Source organism: Antrostomus carolinensis, unplaced genomic scaffold (genome assembly GCF_000700745.2).
Source record: "Antrostomus carolinensis isolate BGI_N321 unplaced genomic scaffold, ASM70074v2 scaffold5712, whole genome shotgun sequence".
Classification (NCBI taxonomy): Eukaryota; Metazoa; Chordata; class Aves; order Caprimulgiformes; family Caprimulgidae; genus Antrostomus; species Antrostomus carolinensis.
The window spans coordinates 940-22,678 of record NW_010297478.1 but is presented as its reverse complement, the minus strand read 5'-3'; the positions used below and the strand labels follow the sequence as shown (position 1 = coordinate 22,678).

The 21,739-nt window shown below is 39.5% G+C and overlaps 1 protein-coding gene across 1 annotated transcript; it reads left to right on the top strand.

Moving 5' to 3' along the window:
• Positions 1-1,076: 1,076 nt before the first annotated feature.
• Positions 1,077-21,188, top strand: LOC104520440 (orofacial cleft 1 candidate gene 1 protein homolog; the record flags this gene model as incomplete). The annotated part of the gene is made up of 4 exons (XM_010162132.2): positions 1,077-1,123; positions 7,293-7,359; positions 7,666-7,842; positions 21,102-21,188. Coding segments are annotated over exons 1-4 (343 nt in total), but the record flags the coding sequence as incomplete, so codon positions are not given.
• Between the last annotated feature and the right edge of the window lie 551 nt (positions 21,189-21,739).

Sequence of the window (21,739 nt, the reverse complement as noted above, 5' to 3'; positions counted from 1 at the left end):
TAGGAAGAGTGGAAGTTGCCAGAATCACAGCCCTCAGCATTGCTGCAATGGCCTTGGCACTCTAAGGAGGGCACCAAAATCGAGGGGTGAAGGCAAAGGTCAGCAGACTCTCAGCATCAGCAAAAACTCAGCCCTTCATTCATTACTGAGCAACCAAAGTGACAATGCAGCCTTTTTCCACGGAGAATTTGTGGTCCTGTCCACTGTCCATTGTATTGATTTCAATGAAACTTAAGCACGTACTTAGAATTAAGCACTTTGCTTGGTGCCCTCAGGAGAGTTTCCTCAAACAGGGCCAAACATGTACTTTGTACAGGGCATCTTCTGACCCAGAAGGTCAATTAAAGCTTCAGAGGGACTCTGAAGGGATATTTTTAATTGTTCAAAGTCTTGTTTTGTTTTCAGACCCTGCAAAATAATCTGAATGTGTGTTTGTATAAATGCATAAGGGATAAGCTGGCAAAGGAAGGAGCTCACTATTCATTGCAGTTCAGGTCCTGCGACTGCAGAGTCAGACTGAGTTTTGCCATTGATTTCAGTTTGCGCAAGGGCAACCTGTCTAGCCACTTTGAATGAATATTTTTTTTTTTTCCTCACATAGAGACAAAAGTAGTTGGTATAAAATGGAAGTATTTTTGCTGATGTGATATATAACTTTATTGTGTATAAAATCATTTTAGTAGTTACTGTCTGTGGGGAAGACTTATCTATTTCTGTGCTACTTCTACTCAAAACCACATTTTGTTTGTGTTACTTCATCTGAGCTTAAACTGTATTTTTCTTCTTCATCTTTGTTAGCTATTTTCTTAATATGATTCGATGCAAAGTTTTGGTGTGGTGGTGGGTTTTTTTGTTTGTTTGTTTTTTTCTTCAGGAAGATGAAGAAACAGCACTATGACCTCCTATTGCTCTTAGGCAAGACAGGAGCAGGAATTGCAGCAGGAAAAGACCCTCCATCCTGACAGGTTTCTAGGCTGGTGCTCTGCAAACCTGTGCATTAAACCCAAGGGTATTAATGACTGTGTGCAGACTGAAAATTCAGATGTGCTCCCTCTCTTTTGTTGCAGGCAGAAGTGATTTCTGCTGCAGGTCTGAGAAAGGGCAAGCTGGCATGGAGAAAGAGGTAAGTGAAGAAAAAACATGCTTTAAAACAGAAAAATTAAGGGGGCTATTTCTAGCATTGCTATTTCATAATATTATTTGTAGTGTGATGGGAGGGAAGTCAGCAGACGCATAGGCTCCTTGATATCATTGACAAGTCAAGGGGATGATTAACGAGAGTACCAGACAATGTAATGGTAGGAGAAGGCCCACAGAAGTTAAACAAAAGTGCCTTCAGAATTTAGAGAATTCCCATGATCCATAGTAGGACCTCATTGTGCTTGTCTACTGTTTCTATTTTTGATTAGATTTATAAACACAGCACCACATATTTTCATGTGTCTCATAGCCCCAGGGCAGAGTGAGATTGACTGTGCTGAAACTGTGAGGCTTGTGAATTTCGGGCAAGGGATGGAGTGAAATAAGTAGTGTAATTGTTTTTGTGGAGTGACCGTGGGACCTCCTCTGTTCTGAATTACACATGGTTCAACCCTTTGACCTAACCAACCTCGGCAATGCCTGGTAGATCTCCTAAAGCTGTGCTGAAAGGTCCTATCAGTGACATGTTGGAACATTATCTGTCATGCGAGATGTGTGCCAACAACCATATTAAACTACATTAATTACTAGTGAGGCCATGTTTGTGACAATCTCAACTTCATTTAACCCATCATCATGTTAGTTATTGTTTAAACAGGAAGTACAAATGGGGACAATTTATGAAATCAAAATGCAGGACCAATGTTTTCTTTAATAAATTGTATGTTTTACTTTGTTTTATTTACTTTCCATGTTTTTTTCCCCCCAGCATTTTTGTTCTTGTCATCAGCTCTGTAGCTTGAGTTTTTGAGGGCTTTTGCATTTTAAGAGCAAGCAAGAAAAAGACTACTTATTAGTAACTAAACTAATATGCCAGTGTAATTGTTATTTCTTTAAATGATGCCACAGTTGACTGAAATCACCAATGTTTGTTTTCCAGCAAGAAGCAAATGTGCTATAAGGTAGTTTTTGTAAGGCTGAAAGATCACACGTGGGTTATTCGCTTGAGATACACCTTCACCGCTTTACACTCCAACTAGTGCATCTCTGCGTGGCAATGCTTGCACACCTCTGGATCTGGAGCAAAGCACGTGTTTCTTTTTGATTCTCAGAGAACAATTTTCTCATAGTCCTGTCCCTGTAGATAGCAAACCATACTATGAGTCCTCAAAAGGTATCCCAGGTAGTTTTCCTGAAACAATTTTGAATTTTTTAGTGGGAAAAGGTAAAAGCTCTGCCGTGTGTTCCTGCAAGGGCAGAGTGCAGGTTTAGTCGTGCTGAGCTATGCCCAATATTAGACTAGACACATGGGTTTCCATCTTCCACCTACATGCTGAGCTGCTCTTTTTTTGACAAGGCTCTTCCTTTAGCCTCATTCTCTAGCTAGAACAGGTTTAATTGAAGTGAGTATTTATTTATATATTAATTGCTGTGGACTCAGCTAAAAAATATGGTTGACCCTCCTAAGTGTCATTCTCATTAACAATGAAGAGTTTGCTCTCCGCAAAATCTAATGTGGTGTGCTTAAAGCAGACAGGTGCAAATTACAAGCTGTTTTTCTTTGGCTGCTGTCCCTTAAATAGACAAAGTAATAGGCTAGGAAAAAGGAAAATATTCCAGCTGTATAAAGGAAAGCCTTAACAAGGACTTAACAGCTGGTTACAAGAATTAAATGCTGTAAATACCAACTAACGCATTTGTGTGTGCTTTTGCAGAGGAATATGTTTTTAGTAAGGCTCCATCCCTTTTCATGCGAGAGGATTGCTCTTTGAAGACTGTGCTCTGCTTTATCATGAAAGGCTCATGCTCTCACTGAAGTGAATGAGAATAGAAGCCAACATACCTGTTCCTGTTTACCATCATTACACTCCTTAGAGCATTTCAGGCATTATTAGGTTCTTGGAGCCCTACCAGATTGACAATATTTCCAGTTTCTTCTCTTTTGGCTATATTCAAACAAGGCCCCAAAGAAAAAAAAAAAAAAAAACAAACAACCCAACAAACCAACAACAAAAACAACAAACATCCAGCCCACAAACAAAACCATGGATGAATCTGCTGAGCTAGTTTGCTGATGTTAGAAACAGTTGTTCGTATTAGGAACACCTAATTTAATTTCATGAAAGAGACATAACATGCCAGTATGTGTATTAATCTAAGGTATGTATTTCCTAAAAGGAACTAAAACTCTGTCATTCCAAAGTTCCTCTTCTTTTTGACTTCCAGCTTGCATAGGGACTGCTGTCTGGAAGCAGTAACTTTAACTTTAACTCTAAGGCTGCTGATGAGGTCTGTCTGTGTGATCTTCGTAAGCAGATAAGGGTAGGGAGACAGCTCAGAGCAGAGCTTGTTTACAGCAGGACAGAAGAAAACAGCTAGACATAAATGAGGGCTGACGGTTTCATGAAGCACAATTGGTTGATCACAGATTCAATATGACTGCCCTGAACTGAGCGATGATCCGTACAGTATGCAAAATTCACTTTCTTGCTGGTCTGTGCCCACCAGCCTTCCAGCAGCTTTCCCAGAGCCCCTCAGCCACGGCTTTGAGTGGAACCAGAGCTGAACGCAGCATTGTTGTACCCAATTCCTTTTGACAACAATCACATTCTTTTAAAAACTTCATAGGTTTTAGTTGTCACTGGTTATAAATGAGGGTTTTTTTCCCTCGCTGCTGCTGCTGCCGTTGTGGTTGTGGTGCTCGCTGCTCTCCTGCAGACCCGAGTACGGTGGGTTCTGGTGCTCCTGTATTTCCTTTGTTTCCACTGGAATTGGAAAGCAGGCGATGCGTTTTAATGACGATGGCATGCAAAAAGGCATTTAAAGAGTTAGGTCACTTTTTGAATGACATAGTGATTAGTTTCCACTGTACTCAGACACTTCTAACTCCCCTTGTCTTTGCTGTAAAGCAGCATGCTCAAGGTAAAAAGGTGTGGTTTTTTTTTTTTGTTTTGTTTTTTTTTTTTTTTTAAAAAAGTTAAAAGGCAAGCATTTTAGATTTTATGAACTATGGTGGAGCTTTGAGATAGAATGAATCGCTCTCAGCAGCAGCATCACCCTCTAAAATTGATTTTGCAAGAAAAGGACATCCCCTTTCTATGTGCTGGTTGTGGATGGACAGGTCTGATGTGTATTGTTTGTGGATGCAAGTTGGACCACCTCCACTGCAGGTGTAAGCCAACACAGCCTTTGTATCACTTGAGGCTCTGGCTTCAAACTGTGTAACTTTGCTTTTTTTGCCCCCCCCTTTTTTTTTTTTTTTTTTTTGTAGGAATGCTTTTTTACATTTATTTTTGGATAATGTTCTATAATTAGAATGACAGCTTTCTCTACAGACGTGTGTTCGTGTGCATATGTCCAGGTATACCCACATGACTGGAGTTTGCCTACAAATATCACGAGTGGTCACTGAAAGAGTTTAATTTGCTATTGGAAACCTAAGTTTTGCAGGTATATGTGAATGCATTAACAAACAATTACTTTAGACATAAATTTGCATAAATACATAAATTAATGACTAGTGACTAAAGATAAAATGAATATAAAAATACTACTGTATGATTTCCTGTTTATTCTCTGATAAAAAGTCAAAGTATCATAAAGGTAGGGGAGGGCTGGGGAAGGAAACAAAAAATGAAGGGGGGATGAGGGGGAAGAGTGTAATTTACACTGCTTAAAGGTGCTCAGGTGTAAAAGAGAGAAGGATGAGGAAATTGGCTGGAGATGGGTATGAAAGGAAAATGTTTTCTAATTTCTCCTGAAGCACAATGTGACAAGAACATGTGTTGATTACACAAAGGCCAATACTGATATACTCCATTTTTCAGTTCTGTTGAGAAGTAACCCTGGAAGAATTCCTTTCTGCTGTTGAAAACCAGGTGTTGTTTTCATTCTAAAAATATGTACTTGTGAAAAGAACCTTTTCAAAACCTGATCAAGTTAAGGGACAAGGGCATAATTTATTTTGAAGTTTGTTGTTAGTAAGCAGGTGTCACAAGCCTGTTACATCAACCACTTAAAAAATATTAATTTGTGTTTCAGGGAGTGAAGTGCTGAAGACTGTAGTTTATTGTGTCCCTGAAAAAACGCAAAATTTATAGCTAACTATATTGAAGACTTTAAACCCACTCAATAATGAACAAAAAACCTCAAGACAGACACACAGAGACAAACCAATTCCAAAACATCAAAACTCAGTATGCATCTTTATTAGATATGGAGAAGGATGAGGAATACTTTTCTCTTCTTGCTGTGAAAGGAGCTTCTGTGTTTCACAGGCTATAACAGTTGAAAGTTGATTATAATCAATAGGGAAAACTGACAAGCTGGAGACATATGTAGAAGGTAATGCAGATCATCTTAATTCCATCAAAGTTATGGATTTATACTGATTTACACCACTTGAAAATATCCCAGGATGTTGTTTTCTTTAGCTGTTAACATAAAATATAAGGTTTTGTGTGGTGATTATACACAACATAATAAGAATATTTATCACACAGCAGTGTTACAAATACTGCTGGAATTTTTAAAACTAAATTAAAATTTTATGGTATGCAAGAATGCAGCAATGCTTTAATATTGCAAAAGAGATATAATTCTAAAGATACTAACTGAGCAAAAATATATTTTTGAAACATTTTTTCAGTTGGCAAAAAATCAGAAGCAGGAGAATGAATTTCTGAACCTATTGAACTCCTGTCAAAATTATCATTAACTTCAGTTGTGCTGCATGTGGCTTGTAGGAATTAATTCTGTTATAGTATCTATTTATTGTAGCTTTCAGAAGGTGTTTGGTCATTTTTATACATATTTGCTTTTGTAGTAGGGTAATAGTCTTAATTTAGAGGAAATCCAGTGTTTTCAGACTAGTATATATATGTGTGTGCATACATACTCATATATATATTTGAGGATATTAATATCTGTATTAATCTGTCATTGGTATGGTTCAGTTATTTTTGACAGATTTATTGATTGTGTCTGCTGCAAGTGCTGTTTTTCTACTCGAAATTGACACCCACAATCAAATGGGAAAGATGGATGCTGTAAAAATTGCAATTTTTCAATGATTCTTGTAATTAATCCTTTTGTATTGACAGCTTCCAGGAGCAATGTTGCCAGGAGTGGTCTTTATCACCGGACAATTAAGCAACTGGCTTGAAAAAATAGTGCTGTTTTCAGAAAGCTCCATGTGACATTTGAAAATAAATGGGTCTGAACTGTTTTCTTACTTTGATTAATACTCCCAGGTGTGCTTTGTTTTAGATAATCCTTGCCTGCTTTGACTGTAAGTGTCTGCCATAGGGGTCTGTGGCCATGCATGAGCCCACGTGTGACTCTTTTGGTGCCACTCAAGGTGTTCTACCAAGGTGGTGTTTAGCATTTGGGCTTTCCTGACTGTAGTAATGTGACTGTATCTTCTTTTGAGCCTTGCTTCTACGTGGGAGTTAATGTGGAACTCATCAGGGTTTAGGTCCTCCAAGATGTCCTGCTCTTTGTTTTCACTGTGACTATTGTTGGCGTCTCTCTAATATTAAATGAACTTTTTATTGTCGTAATGAGTCCTGCTTCCCCTCTCCCCTGGGCTGTGATCTCTCTTTCGTGACGTCTCATCATAAATTGTTTTGGAGTTATTTTTATTTTATTGCCTCGTACGAAAGGGTAGAGCTCATTCATTTTTAGCTGCTCTGTGATGAACGAATACGTTGGTTATGTAAGTGGACCTAGAAAATAAGAGAACAGAGGAAGTCAGGGAAGTCTGTCTATAAATATGCAGCATAACCAAACTTTTCTAAACGAAGCACTACAGTTCTGCAAGTGAAATAAAGCAGTTGCTGCTGAATACATACTGTAAAAACAAGTCTTATAATGTTCCTCATTTGTTGAGGTTTCTTTGCATTAATTAAAATTAGGAAAAACCAAAGTATTTTAATGTGACCTTCATTTGGCATTTGTTTTAACTTTTCTTCTCCCATTTTATTTAATTCTTCCACTTCTGTTGTTCAATTAGTGTTTGACCCCTTTAGCAGAGATGTAAATTAAATGACATTTCAATGCCATCCCATATTTAAAATACTGTGTTAGTTGTGGATCATAAAGGATGATCTTCGTTCTTTAGCTAATTTATTCATTTAACAATTTCCCTCCAGAAGTTCCAGCAGAAGGCTCTGAAGCAAACTAAGCAGAAGAAATCCAAGTCGGCTGAATTTCTGATGGGTGAGCCTTGCTTGATGAGTTATTGCTCATAATTTGTGTAAGGATTAATTAACTAATTACAGACAAATGGCTGTGGGCGAAATTTTGCTCTTGCTTGTCAGGGTGCAATTTGTAATTATTTTAATCATTTATTCTTTTTTTTTTTTTTTTTTTTTAGAGTTAATTTTAACCTAATTCTGTTTTGGCGACATTTGAGGACGATACACTTGAGTCTTTCAGCAAAGGAATTACTAGAAGGAATTTTCTGCTTGTCATTGAAATACACTTTGCTATAATGTGCTCTTCTGACCTCCTTGTTTTCTATAGTAAAAGAAGAGAGAGCAGCAACAGAAGGCATTGAAAATCCAGCTTTTAACATCAGCAGCACAGATCTTTCAGCGTATCAGCCTTCAGAAGAGAAAGTTATTAGATATGACAAGCCAGATAGCACCCTTGCAGCTCACCAACAAAAACTCGGGCTGCCAGCCTGTGCTGAACCAAGAGGTGAGACATCAAACCTGATTAGCCTCAAACGCAACGACAGCAGTTGTGTTCCCCGTCCAACCTGCACACTGCGTGGCCCGTGCTGGGCAATCCTGTCCCGACGTGTCCAAACAAGCACCCATGCAAACCATATTTTTGGGAAATCCAAAATACTGCCAAAAACATTGACTGTGTAAATATTTAGAGACCCAGGCTCTGTCTCCATGCTCAAGTGACTCCCAGTAATGAGGGTGTGCAGGTTGGGTGGTGCTCCCCACTGGCAAGGAGTGATGGGAGCAGGCGCTTGTTGTAGCACTTCCTCGTAATTTGTGTTGAGTTGGGTTTCAGAGGCACCTCATCCAGTCCGAGCGCACAGATGCTGCTCCCAAGCATTGAGTAGCTTTAAACAGCTTACCAGATCCATGATTGATTGTTGTCCTTAGGTCTCCCATATGCCCTCAGTCAATCAGCATCTTGCATCTGCTTTGTCTTCCTTTATTTTTTTGTTCAGCCAGTGTTGCTCATATACTTGGAGCAGGGTCCTGTTTGCTCAGCTTTTCCAGGGGGGTGATCCTGGCTTTTAAGGTCAGCTTTCATACAGCACCCAAAAGAGACACTGCCTCAGGAAGCAATCTCTGTTTATTATTTAGGTGCCTTCACACAAGGTATGAGGATCTTCACTGATGTCTTTTTTTCCTTCTGTGGAGGTTTTGTGTCTTCTAACCTGTTGTTTAATTACTCTATTTTGAATAATTATTACTGCTGAATGTTACAATGAGTGGTTACTTTTTTACTTGATAATCTGGTGAGGAAAAACATTTAAAGGCATCTTGTGAGCTATAGGAAGAAAATCTTGGGCCAAGATTTAACATAAAAGCAAAAAATGCCTGACGTCAGACTCAAAATCTTCCTTAAATACCCATGGGAAAAAAAATACCTTATTGGTCTGTGTGGTCTCGTTAACTTCTGCATCCATAAACATTTAAATGTGCATCCAATGTCCAAGACCCTCCAAGGTACCTAAGTAACTGGTATGGCTTTGAAAAGTCCTGATCACCCAGCATTTCCCATTAAACTCACAAGCCTGGACACAACTTGTTAAGTATCCTTGTGTGCCCACCCAGGTATTTAAATGGGTAAGTGCAGGCTGGTGAGCAGAACTTCAGGCATTTGCTTTTAAAACATTGGACTTTGTTGTGTTAAGATTTTATCCTTGCAGGACTGGAGAGCCCATGGCTCCTAATGGCCCCTTGCAAAATTAGGTTTGGCTTTCCATTTAGCCTTCATGTGACTGTGCAGCGCCGCACAGAACAGGAATTCTTCGTCTTTCCTTTGCAGCCTGTCAGAACAGTGATTAAGCAGACAAAGGGATTGATTGTTTTTTAATGAAATAGTCTATCTGGCAAAAAATGAAGTCGGGCTCGCTGGAGACTATCCATGATTTCAGTCGCCTCTTCAGAAATTCATGAATAGTTCCCTCAAGAAAACAACACATTTTTTTAAAAAGCCTGAAATGTGTTTTTAAACATTTGGATTTTTCATCCTAAGTAGTATTTTGTTCAAAGAACTCTAACTGAATATAATCCTTGTGAAAGGAGTAGAAATTGTTACATCTTGCCTGGAATGCAATGCTTTGAATACACTGCTAAGTGTTTCTGTAACAGAAGAAGAAAGCTTGCTGAGAATTGGAAAAATTTGTTTCCCAACACTGTCTCCCTCCTCAACCTTCTATTCATCCAGTTAACCAAAAGGTCAGTTGTTCATGTAGCTCTGCCTCTAAGTCATGCAGCTATTAAAAAAAAATAAAAAATAAAAAAAATCATCTATTTATACCATCATAAAAAATTCTAGATTGGAAGAGACCTCTAGAGATCATCTGGTCCAACCTTGCATTAAATTATTCTTAGTCTAACTTAGTCAGGACTTGTTTGTCAGTCACAGGGGACAGTTCAAATTTATCAAGGGCTTCTAATAAAACAACATCTTCAAACCTGTCCAGAAACCTGGGGGAAAAAAAATATTAACTAAACTTTCTGGTACCTCATGAACTGATTTTTCTCATTCCCAACTGTAACAATACTTCATTAAAGAGGGAAAGGGAAAAGCCAACTGCATAGGTAAATTCAGTATCACATGAATGTAGTAATGTATAAATGATCATATTTCAGAGTTCTCGATGACAACTTGGTCTACAGGTTAGCTTACCCCTTCTTGTGGCAATCTGTTGTGGTAAGAGATTGCCAGAGCCCATGGGATCAGTTTCTTGAGCCTTAATTCCTTGCTTTGCTCCATGTTCATAGCCACTTCGTGTAGCTGCTGTCATTTCAGCTCATAGGAAAAACACACACGTGGTGTTGAAAACTACCACCATCCTCTAGCATAGGTGACACTGTTCTACAGCTTCCTCTTGCCTGCTCCTCAGGTCTTTGGAGCCACTGTGCAGCTCATGAGAAGTTTTAGCACAGGAGTATTTTATTTTTTTCATAGGAGGCAGGACTTGCACCCCACACTGGAAGATGCTTCTCTAGGAGGGGGTGCCCACACACCAGCATGGCTTGTTGCCTCAAACTTTGTTATGCTAGTGAGAGGGCACTGCTTTCTCACCCTCATGCCAAGCTTCAACAACATAACACCACCGTGTATTTAAAATAATAAAGTTTTAGGTCCCTCCACTGCTTCCTTTCACTTTTTCCCCCAGTTCTTTCCCAGGTGCCAATAAAATACTCCTCCTCTTGGGGTTTCCTGCCCTCCAGAACTGTTGGGTGCTCTTCCAGCTCTCAGCCTCCAGGCTTAGCTTTGGTTACTTACTCAATGTGGAATGGCATTTGTCAATTCTAACGTTAGATATTAAACTGTACGATCTAAAAGCAGTTATAACCTTAAGCACAATTATTCAATCGCAGCATTTAGCAGATTACAGGTTCAAAACACTATCTAAACATCAGGCTGGATTTTCAGGCTATGTGCTTGAAGACAAGGCATGGAGATGGCATTGCCTTTGCATTATCTTTCCACCCATCACTCTTGTTGTTAATGGCAGCAAATAATAGCTACAGAGGTGCTATCATTTCCTCCATCTCGCAACAGTGACACAGCCTGTTCCTCTTTCAGCAATTGCTGGAGGGAAGAGCTCTCTAGAAAAACCTCCACCTGCTTTTGAGATGCCTTCTCACACACTTCCATGCTAAAGATACTGGGAAGGAGTGTGAATATTCAGCTGTGTGTCCAAGACAGCCTTAAAACCTCTTCCTGGAATTTGGCTATGCCTGCACAGGAGACTGCTGTGCTGAGTACGTGTCACTTGGGGATTAAATAGATAGTGCAGGGGTCCATAATATTGCAACTTGACTGCATCTGCCCCCTAAACAGCGTAATTCATGAGTGTGCTTGTGCTATATTGACATCTCCATTCCCTCGGATAATAAAACATCTCCTGTAAAGGAGAGTTTGTGAAAGGATTCTTGTTTTCAAGAAAATGATTACTTTTTTCCAGTATTTTTTTCCAGAGGCTTTTTCACCTTTCCAGCCAGATTGGTGGGGTCTATTCTCATGACTCAATGTGCAAGGCTCCTGCATGCTTTGCTTCTAGGGAAACTGAGGGAGATCAGGAGGCTTTATTTGCAGTCACCCAGCAGGCCTGTGATGGAAATGGAGATAAAACCTGTGATCCATAGTCCATTACTCTTTTTTGCCATTCTGTACCTTGCACTGACATATTTTCCATGATAATCAATACTCCATGTTTTGTGACCATTAGTAGACTGTTGTTTAGGCATAGGCCATTGGGTAACTTTGCTGTGTGCTTTCCATCATTACTCTCATATGATGAAGACCTGGTACTGCTGTTTTATGTTACAGTGACCCAGGGCAACTGATTGACTAGTTGCTCAGAGATTAATCTCCTGATTTTCAGCCAGCTGATTGGTTGCAGCAGCTTCTACCCTATTTTCTTTACTTCTGTGCTGACTCTTTGCTGATTGTTCCTCTCACCTTCATTTCTTTCACATATTGCTCGTGAAATTAAGGTTGTCTAGCAGTGGTCTCGTCTTTGCCAAATTGCACAATTTATTTGCTTCTGAAAACACTCAGTTTCCTTGTGACTAAATCCAACCAACTCTTCTTCCTTTCTTCCCCTCAGCAAATATTGAATTTGCCAGAAGTTTTCAGGTTGGTCATCCAACAGAAGATCTAATAGACCTGGGAAAAATGTCTGGGGTTAGATCACCCAAACTCATAGTGACAGGAACCTACCTGTTTCTCTGTTGCCAGGCACCTGATGTCAAGGTGAGCTGGGTTTGGCTTTTCTCTTTTCTCCAGAGGGGTTTAAACACAAAACACTTTGGAGCATGAGCTAAAGTTCAGACTGGCTTGGTAAAGTCTGCCCAGCAAAGGGCTTCCAGCAAACTCATGATGGAAGCACCAACCTCCCAGGAATAGACTGTCTTTGGCTGACAGCAGAATACAAAAGTATTTGCTCAACCTCAGATGTTTGATGTACATCATAAGCAATCCCTTAACACAGAACTACTGTACTTAGAGTTTTGTCACAGGCCTGTAAGGCAAATGTTAATCTATTTTAGCATTTGATACATTTTCATAGAATCGTAGAATGTTGTGAGTTAGAAGGGACCAATAAGGATCATCAAGTCCACCTCTTACCTTAGCATAGGACAATCCCAAGATTCACACCATGTGTCTGAGGGCACGTGTTGGCCAAATGCTTTTTGAATGTTGTCAGCCTTGGTACCGTGACCACCTCCCTGGGAAGCCTGTTCCAGTGCTCCACCACCCTCTGCCTCAAGAACCTTTTCCTCATGGCCAACCTCACCCTCCCCTGCCACATCTTCCTGCCATTTCCCCTGGTCCTATCATTGGTCACCAGAGAGAAGAGATCAGCACCTGTCCCTCCTCTTGCCCTGGTGAGGAAGTTCTAGACTGAAATGAGATCTCCTTTCAGTCTCCTCTTCTCTAGGCAGAGCAAACCAAACAACTTCAACCTCTCCTAATACGGCTTCCCCTCTAAGCCCTTCACCAATTTTGTGTCCTCCTCTGGACACTCTCCAGTAGCTTTAGATCCTTTTCATACTGTGGCACCCAAAACTGCCCCCAGTACTTGAGGTGATGCTGCACCAGTCTCAGCTGTTATCAGAAAACACTCAAGTGGTTTATACCAGTTTGTACTATTTAGCTGTTGATGGCAGCCACTGAGCTACACAGATTTGCTCCAACTAATCCTAAGAGCCCTGGGTGATGGCACTGTTCACATTTCTACAAGATAGGTAAAATTTCCAGCCTGAGCATGCAGAGGGAATATGTGTCAGAACAAATTAGACTGTGATCTTTCTGGGGTGTTGACGACGCATGCGAACCATAGAACCCAGGCACGGGGCTTTTTGAGCATCCTCCCACTACGTGGTGTGCCTTGCACCTGCTGGTTGCATAGACAACTTCAGAGACTGTGATGCTCTGTTGCTTTTGCATGGAAGATGGAAGAAAGGCTAATTGTGTTCTCCTGTGTCCTGCACTGTTGTACAAAGGCTAGAGGCAGTCTGACCCTACATGTTGATGATTTAAGTTAAAATTGTCTCCAGATGACAAGAAGTGTTCATTTCCCCCCCCCGTTATCATCCTCAATACACATCTTTTCAAAACTAGATTATCTCCTAAAATCAAAAGCTCTAATTAATTCTACCATTTTATCTGCAACAGGCACTGTTAACATCTCATATCATGCTCCAATAAATTTGCCCACAGAGATTAACAACATTGGGGGGGGGGGGGGAAGAGGAGGGAAAGAAAGCTCTTTCAACTGAAGACTAGAATTTTTTTTTTCTAATTTGCCCAGGTACAGCATGGCATTAACATGACTACGCTGCCTCTGGGAGCAAATTAGTGTCTCTACATGGTGCTCTGCTGCACCACCTCACAGCTGCAGACCTAGGTTGGATGTATCTCACATAGTGCTGCTTGTCCTACAGGGAAAATCCTGCAGTAAAATAGAGCAGCTCTACTCCTTATCAAAAGCCAAAGTAGAGAGAAGCCTTTGCTTAGGAATGACTACTGCCAAAGGTAGTTCAACTGCATCAGGGAAATATATAAGCCCTTTCTTGCTCAAGAGTGTAACTGAGTGAGGACCTTGACCCAGGAATACACAGACAAAAAAAAAAAAAAGGTTTTTGTGAAGGAGCCATGTGGTATATCAACTTGATAAAAATATCAGCAAGTGCAACAAATTCAGTCTGTTTACAGAGAACTGAAACAGACTTCTTTATGGTGAGGGTAAACAGAAACAGACAAACTTCTTTATGGTGAGGGTGACAGAGCACTGGGACAGGCTGCCCAGGGAGGTTGTGGAGTCTCCTTCTCTGGAGACATTCAGAACCCGCCTGGACACCTTCCTGTGTGATCTCATTTAGGTTCCTGCTCCAGCAGGGGGTTGGACTGGATGATCTTTTCAGGTCCCTTCCAATCCCTAACATTCTGTGATTCTGTGAACTGAAGGCTGAAGCTTTTTGAACAGGGTCTAATTTAATTCCAAAGAGACAGTAGGTACGTACTGGTGAGGGACAGTAAACACATGAAAAAACAGGCATCTGCTGCGAACTCATGTTTGTGCTGCATATGAAGGAAATGGGAGCTTGCAACACTGGCTGTGTTGGACAAAATAATTTGCATAAAGGATGCAACCAGAAATATGAACCATACCAGAACTGTACCTTTTTTTTTTTTCTTCCCTTAAACACTGTCAAAGTTTATACCTAATAATTCAAGTTCTGAGTATGTGGTTCCATGCTTTCTGATTCCAACGGGGACTTGAAATGGAAATGCCAAACCCGGTATGCAGGGCATGATGGATCACCATGTATGCATAGGAATAAAAGGGTTGTCATTGGAAGTAATTTTGCGTTGAATTACACAATGTGTAATCCAATTGAAATCAGCAGAACAGCACAAGGTGTAATGTAGTGTGCAAAACGTGATCCATCGCACGCAATTTCAACAGGGATACTGTACCACTCATCTAAGTAATGTGCTACAATTGCATTTGTGAGAGGTAGAGGGAGAAGAATTGTGATGAATGGACGCATCTTATAATTGGGAAATACTCTTCAGAAGGTGACTGAATGTGTATTTTTAAGGCTGATTTATTACACTTGGAAATAATTTGCTTCTTAATAGTGCTGTTGGACCCTTGAAATTCAGCAAGTTCCTTTGCTGGAATAGTGTGGGACCAGCCAAGCTTGCCAGCCTGGGAGCATCCAGTATCCATTTTCCCCATTGACATATGTCACATTATCTAATAGCGTTCATAAATGAACTCTGTCATCATCAGTATATATTTTTCTCACACCTTCGACCAACTGTGTTTCCCCAGGAAAAGCAGCAGGTCTCACACTGGCATCCCTTGGCATAGTGCCCTCTGCCTCCAGGAAAAAAATAAATAAATAAAAATTTCCTATGCTGTACCTTTGTTTAAACAGCAGCAAATATGGTAAATCTAGGAGTGGAGTGAGGGGGGAGGGAAAAAATGTAGGTGCTGTGCAGCATTTTTCAAGTGTTGAGGAAGGCGCAGCATGGTCTGCATCTCATGAACAGCTCGTGAACAACCCCTTTGCCAGCCTTCTGTCAAAGCTGACAAGTGAGTTTATTCAAGGCCAGCAATATAAACATAAGACACAGTTATGTGGGTTACTCATTACCTATGGACTCTGCTGAGGATAAGGAAAATGACATAAGATCCCTTTAAAACTTTTTAAAAATGGAGAAGTTGCTTGATAATGGTAGTATTTAACAAATCATGTTTTCAAGATATAATCTACTGTCCAGTCACTTGCTTGATGCTCTTCAGCTTGAGGACACCATTAACACATAATTTTTCATTGAATTATGCCTAGCACTCATAAAGTTTTATGTAAACACTCTACCTGCCCCCCATGTATTTGGTGATAATCTGGAATAACTTTGTGCTTCCTGGGAATCTACATCTATATCCCAGATCTACATCTAAAAAAATATAGATAACATTTATCTATACTTATAATTTAGAAAATAGTGTTAGATGTAAATCTAAAATAGTAATAATATATCTTAATTAAGGTATTCAGCTTGTGTATGTAACCTAGATCAGCCTATATAAATTTAATTAAAGGCATTTGTAATGGCAACGAGCCGAGGTAAATGTAACAGATATTGTGGTTCAGTAATGACAAGTAAAAGTCCGAAGTAAAAGTATAGTTTCTGGTTAACTCATAATAATTCTCTCTTTTTTTTTATTGCTAAAATGAGAATGGAGAGCTAACACTGTTTTGTGGGTTACATATCAATTCATTATAGTCTTCAAAACTAAAGTTTTATTTTTAACATCTTCATAACATTTAGATGTGAGTAAATCTAGCAGCACAGAACTATGGAACAAAAACTCAAAATGTTTTCTTGTGAAAGTTTCAAACTTTCCTAATAACTTTGCAGTTTTAAATCATTGTTTAAATAAACTAAACCCCTATACATTCACATTTTCCATCTCCAGGAACTCTTACTGTTTATGCAGTTTTGGTTGATGATTTTTATTTTTCTGCATTCTGTGAGGTTTTTAAGGGGGCAGGCTTCTTTCTCCTCTGTTATGCTTTAATTGTTTTGAATGATTTTTTTTTTTTTAATAACTCCTTATAGACTTTTTCCAAAGTGCAGATGAGAAGCAAAGGCCTGTCTCTACAAAGAAGCTGCTTGCAAGTATCAGGCTTTCTCAATGTGGTACTAAATCATGAAGACAGATGAGCAGGAGTGCTGATCACAAGGCCCATTGTGTCTTGAGGACGGGTGAATAAGTGAAGCAGTTGGAAATGCAGGAGTGTGGGACCCTTCTTTCTCCTTCCTCCTTATCCTAAGTCTTAGTTCTTGTTGGCCAAGTAGAAGTAGGCACTGCTCTTAGAGGAGTTCAGGTATTGACACCAGGATGCTGCTTTGGCTCATGTGGTCATATACTCTTCTCATAAAGAAACCGGGAAATATCCTAGCACAGAATCTTACATATGGGCTGCTGTCCCGATCCGATGTCAGGGATCATATAAATATCCCGATCTGATGTCGGGGAAGGTTTCGATATGATCCCAAGAGTGAGATTAAGACACAAACGAGGTCACATGCTGCACTCCTAGAACACCTTTTATTACAAAAAGAAAAGTAATAAAGAGGATAGCAATAGGACAGGATGGAACAAAAAATGGGAAATCAAGCAAGGAGTCAGGATAGGACAGCAAGAATAGTCACCACCACGGGTCCAGCGGCGAGGCGACGGTGAGGGGTGGGCGAGGAGGTCTCAGTTGCTTGTTCCAGTGGTGATGCGGTGTGTTGAGGTGCGGTGTGGTCAGGTGGTCGTCCTCTCTGTCTCTCTCCCGTCTCTCTCTCCCCTGTCCTTGCTTGTGCCAGTACTCTTTAAATACCCCTTCGGGGGCTGTAGTTTCCATAGCAATGGCACGTCTCTTCGTGCCCCCCAGCACTTGGGGCAGGGACATGTCTGGGTAGAACACCCCCGCGGGCAGGGCGCCTTCATGAGTCGGGGTTTCCAGAACCTGATAGTCTTGTGACCATCCTTGCAAGCAACCTTTGAGACAAGTCTATAGTGCAGTTCCTCACAACTGCCCAAAAGGTTGTATCTGCGAAGTAAAATGAAAAGTGTCCCTAGGGAAATAAATTCAATTCTGTTGAATGGAGACAGTGAGGATTTACCATGGTGTTTGTAAACAGCAATTGCTGCTGAAATCAATGTTTTAAGACAGGTGAGTGGAAAGGAGGCCTACTCTTTGCCATTTCTGGTTGCTTCACTATGTTTCAAAAGCACTTTCAGTCAAAATGCTCTCTGAGACTGGAATTTCATCTTTCTAAGATGCCTCTGTCTTATTCTGTCTTGTATAAAAGGCTTTTGTGAGTTGCCTTAGTAGTGCCCAGTAATGTTCTACCGAGTCATTGGTAGAGAGAGTTGACCACACTGCTACCAGAAAAGGGAGAGCTGTTACTTAATAAGGTAAGTTTGCTGAGACCATAATCTGCGTTCTGTATTCTAATGAAAATTGTCTCACAACACAATTTTCTTTTATCCCTAAGATCCAACATTACTCTGTAAACAAGCACCAGTGAATGCTTATTCAAACTTTTAGAAATCAGTTGTCTGGTTATTAATAATTCCTTAATTTTTACATTGGTCAGGTGGTACTTAACAAATACAACACTGTTTTGTCTATTCTTGCATAAAACTAAAATCTAGATCAGTAGCACAATATGAATGAAATAATTACCCGTCATCTAAATTTCATACTGTACCCTTGGTGTGATATTGATACAGGCTACCTGATATCTTTGTGGAGTAGAAGACCTTGTAGAAATGCAGCTTAGTCATACCATTTCTGTGGTATTCTCAGGACAGACTGAATAATTGACTACAGACATCTTAGCTTAAAAGACATCTTAGAGTTTCATACAGTCCTAATAATATGTGTACAGTCCCATGGGCTGCATCCAAGGATTATGCTAATTTTATTAGCAACTCCTCTTGCTTTAATTAAACTGTATAAATTCCCACCTGGTCACTGTTGTGCCCACACCCTTCTTTCAGTTTTTATTTGAATTTATAGATAATCTGTGGTTTTGCACTTCAATTCGGACTTCCTAAATTATACATTGTGTTTTCTACATGAAATAACACAATTTTGAGGGCTGAATAAGGTTTCATATTGACTTCATGAGTCTGAATCTCTGGATCAAAGCAAAGACCTGAGTTTCTACAGTTGTCCAGGTCTTTTTGGGAGCAGGTATTCAAAGTAACTTGCTGTCTGAAAGCACCAAGCTATACACTGCTGTTCAAAATACCTGCAAGCAAACTCTGTATTAACATTTACTTTACTGTATTTATACCATAAAGCAGAATGATGTGAATTCCTTAGTGGACTGTTAATTTACATGTTATACACTTTCAAATATTTCCAAAAGCAAATGTGAAATGATTAGTAATCCATTCACATGCTCAAAAAATATTATTAGCAAAATGCCTTGGGCAGTATGTTACATTGACTAAAATTGATATTTTTGTATTTTAAAACTAAAGCAACTACCCCTGCCCTCAACAAATCCTAAGAACTGCCCAGAGCCCAGACTTCCTGGTCACACCAGTTCTCAAGGTGTATGTTGGGCTGAGGGGGGAAAAGGCCAAAAAACCCACAGAGAATACTACCCAAGAGCAGTGATCTAAAGTTTGCAGTGATTTTTGATTCTTCAGAAAGCTTCACTGGAAGTCTTCTGTGGAGACCTGCAGTTTAAAATGGCTTGTTACCCATAAAATCAACATAAGGAGGTGATTCTGGCATTTACCACTTATTTTACTTACATAGGTTTTTAAAGTGTGTATGTGGCTATGGAGAAATCAAACCTGGTTGTTCTTTTTACTTCTGCATAATCTTCTATTTCCAGCTGTGTTTGGTTCTGACAGAGCAAAAGCCCTGGACAAAATATCTCGTATTCCTCAAAGAAAGATTGAGGTTGTTCTGTTTTGAAAGAGGACCAAAGAGCAAGCTGTTTAATGGTATTTGTCAACATATCTCGTCTTTGAATAATGGTTTCCATGCCTTAGAGACTCAAATATAATGTGACACTTCCTCCTAAATGCCAATTATTCTGTCCAGAAGAGTTGCCCAAAAGTCTGGTCCTTAGTGTTTCCCACTAAACCCACAGGATAAGGAACGTGGGGTATTACAATTCAATAAAAGCTGTTGTGATACTAAAACTGTGCAAAAAGCCTATGCACTAGCTGAGTATTGCTTGTTTGCTTGCAACATATTTTTCCAGCAATTTACATTTACAGCTACAAAGTAATTGAATAAAGAAATACATCATCATTTTCTTTTTTAGCACATGGGTGAATTATTTTACCAACATGTGAAGGGGTGTTCATATAACATCACGGTGCTTTGTGCTCGAGAAAAACAATTACAGTGAATAAGGTAGAATGGCTCTGTTATTGCAGTACATAAGACTTTGATTACATACTGCCAAGATTCATACCAGCCTAGTAGTTGTTGACAGATAAAGTAACAAAAATGAAACTCATTTATTTTTTCTTTATTGAGACCTCAAGGTAAAGCAAATTTTCAGTTCTTGTACTTACTACATTGAAGGAACAGAGACTGACAGTCAAAATGTGCCAGTCTAGAAATATAAATTAAACCTAGTTTCATATCAAAGTTTCATTTAGTCTCTGAAAAGGAGCTGCTGTTTGGATTATTTTTGATCCTAGAACAAATACACTGTAGACTACTATAGTGTATCTTGGATGAATTAACCCCCCGGTATGTTTAGCTCTTATGTATTTTCCAGGATGCAGAACTGTCTCTATCCAAGCCATTTTAAAATTTGTTATGGACTTAACTATTTCACTTTTTCTCTGTTTAGTAAGAACTTACTGTGTTTACAAACCCAATGAACTTGAGGATGGTTTTAATAGAGTGTAGCACTTTTGCTGAAAAATGACATATTTTGAGGAAAAAGCCCTCCTTCCTGCCTTGTGTAAAGAAAATTCTTCTGCCTTTTACTGGGAGTTCCTCTAGGCAGCTAGATGCTGCATTATTCCTTGATAAGTCTAATAAATGACTTTTTTTTTTGGTAAACTTGATTAGTTTCTAAAGAACTGATAAAACTAACTGTTGAAATGGAAAGTGCTAAAATGAGTGGTTTTATCCCATCAAAATCTTGGTTTAGTTACCTAGCCCAACTGAATACAATCGTTGTTCAGATTAATGAGGCAGTATTCTAGTATCTCCTCTGTAATTAAACGCTTCTCTGGTTGAATACAGTATTAAAGATGCACCAGACGTTGAAACCTCAGTGGTGAAATTTAAAACTGTTGGAATTAGAGGGGTCAGCTGTGAAACACAAATTCCTCTGCAGCATGGGTAATTCACTTGTAAAATGTGTTTCAAGAATAATTTGGCTTATGTTGGGGATGCTGGATTTTTTTAATTTTTCTTATCTTTCCATCATCTAAATTTGAGAATTTTTCTCATTAGTTTCTGAGCAAAAGTAACATAAAGTGCACTTGTTTCCAGAATTACCTTTTCTGACCTTTCACAAGATGATAATTGCAGTACTAGTAGGTTTAGAGGACTTGTTAAAAAAATTAAGCTTATAAAGTAGCAAAAAATGCCCCTTTGCTTGCTGGTGTCGATTTCAAAATTAACATTTTGGTTCATGTGCTTCTAATAATCGCTGACCCTTACTTCATGTGCTTTCCACAGGAAATGAATACAGCAGAAATTACTTTGACCCGTTGATGGATGAGGAAATAAACCCAAGGCAGTGTGGGATGGAGGTCAGTGAAGAAGGTGAGGCAGAATTAAGTATGTAATTTTGGTGTCAGAATATTCTTTTCCATTCATGAAAATGAGGTGACAAAGATCACATATGCAGTTCTATTTAAATGTTGAGGTTTACAATTTAAATTATAAGCCTTAACCATTCTAAACACGATGGGCAGTGTACACAGTCTTTGATCAAGGACAGTGAGTTAATGGATAGGTAAGAGTGAGGCTGTGCTGTATTCACTCTGTTACCGTAGGAAAATTAAGCAAGCTCCAAGAACATTGTCTACACGGTGTTCTCTTTAATTAATGAAGTTAATCTAAAAGTGAGTACTAAGCTGTAGCTTTTTTGCAACCCTGTTCCCAAAGTCCTTCTTGGAGAGCAATTTTATTTCTGAACTGGATGTGTGTTTGCCTAACAGAAGGAAACTCCAGAGCCCATAAAAGTTGTTGACACATGAGAAAGCTTTTTTGGTTTTTCTGTTTGCCAATTTAGCTGAGATGTTTAGCTTTGCTGTCTGTGGGTGACAGCAAGGAGCAGGAGGGTGTGTCTGCAGAGCTGGGAGAAGAGAAGT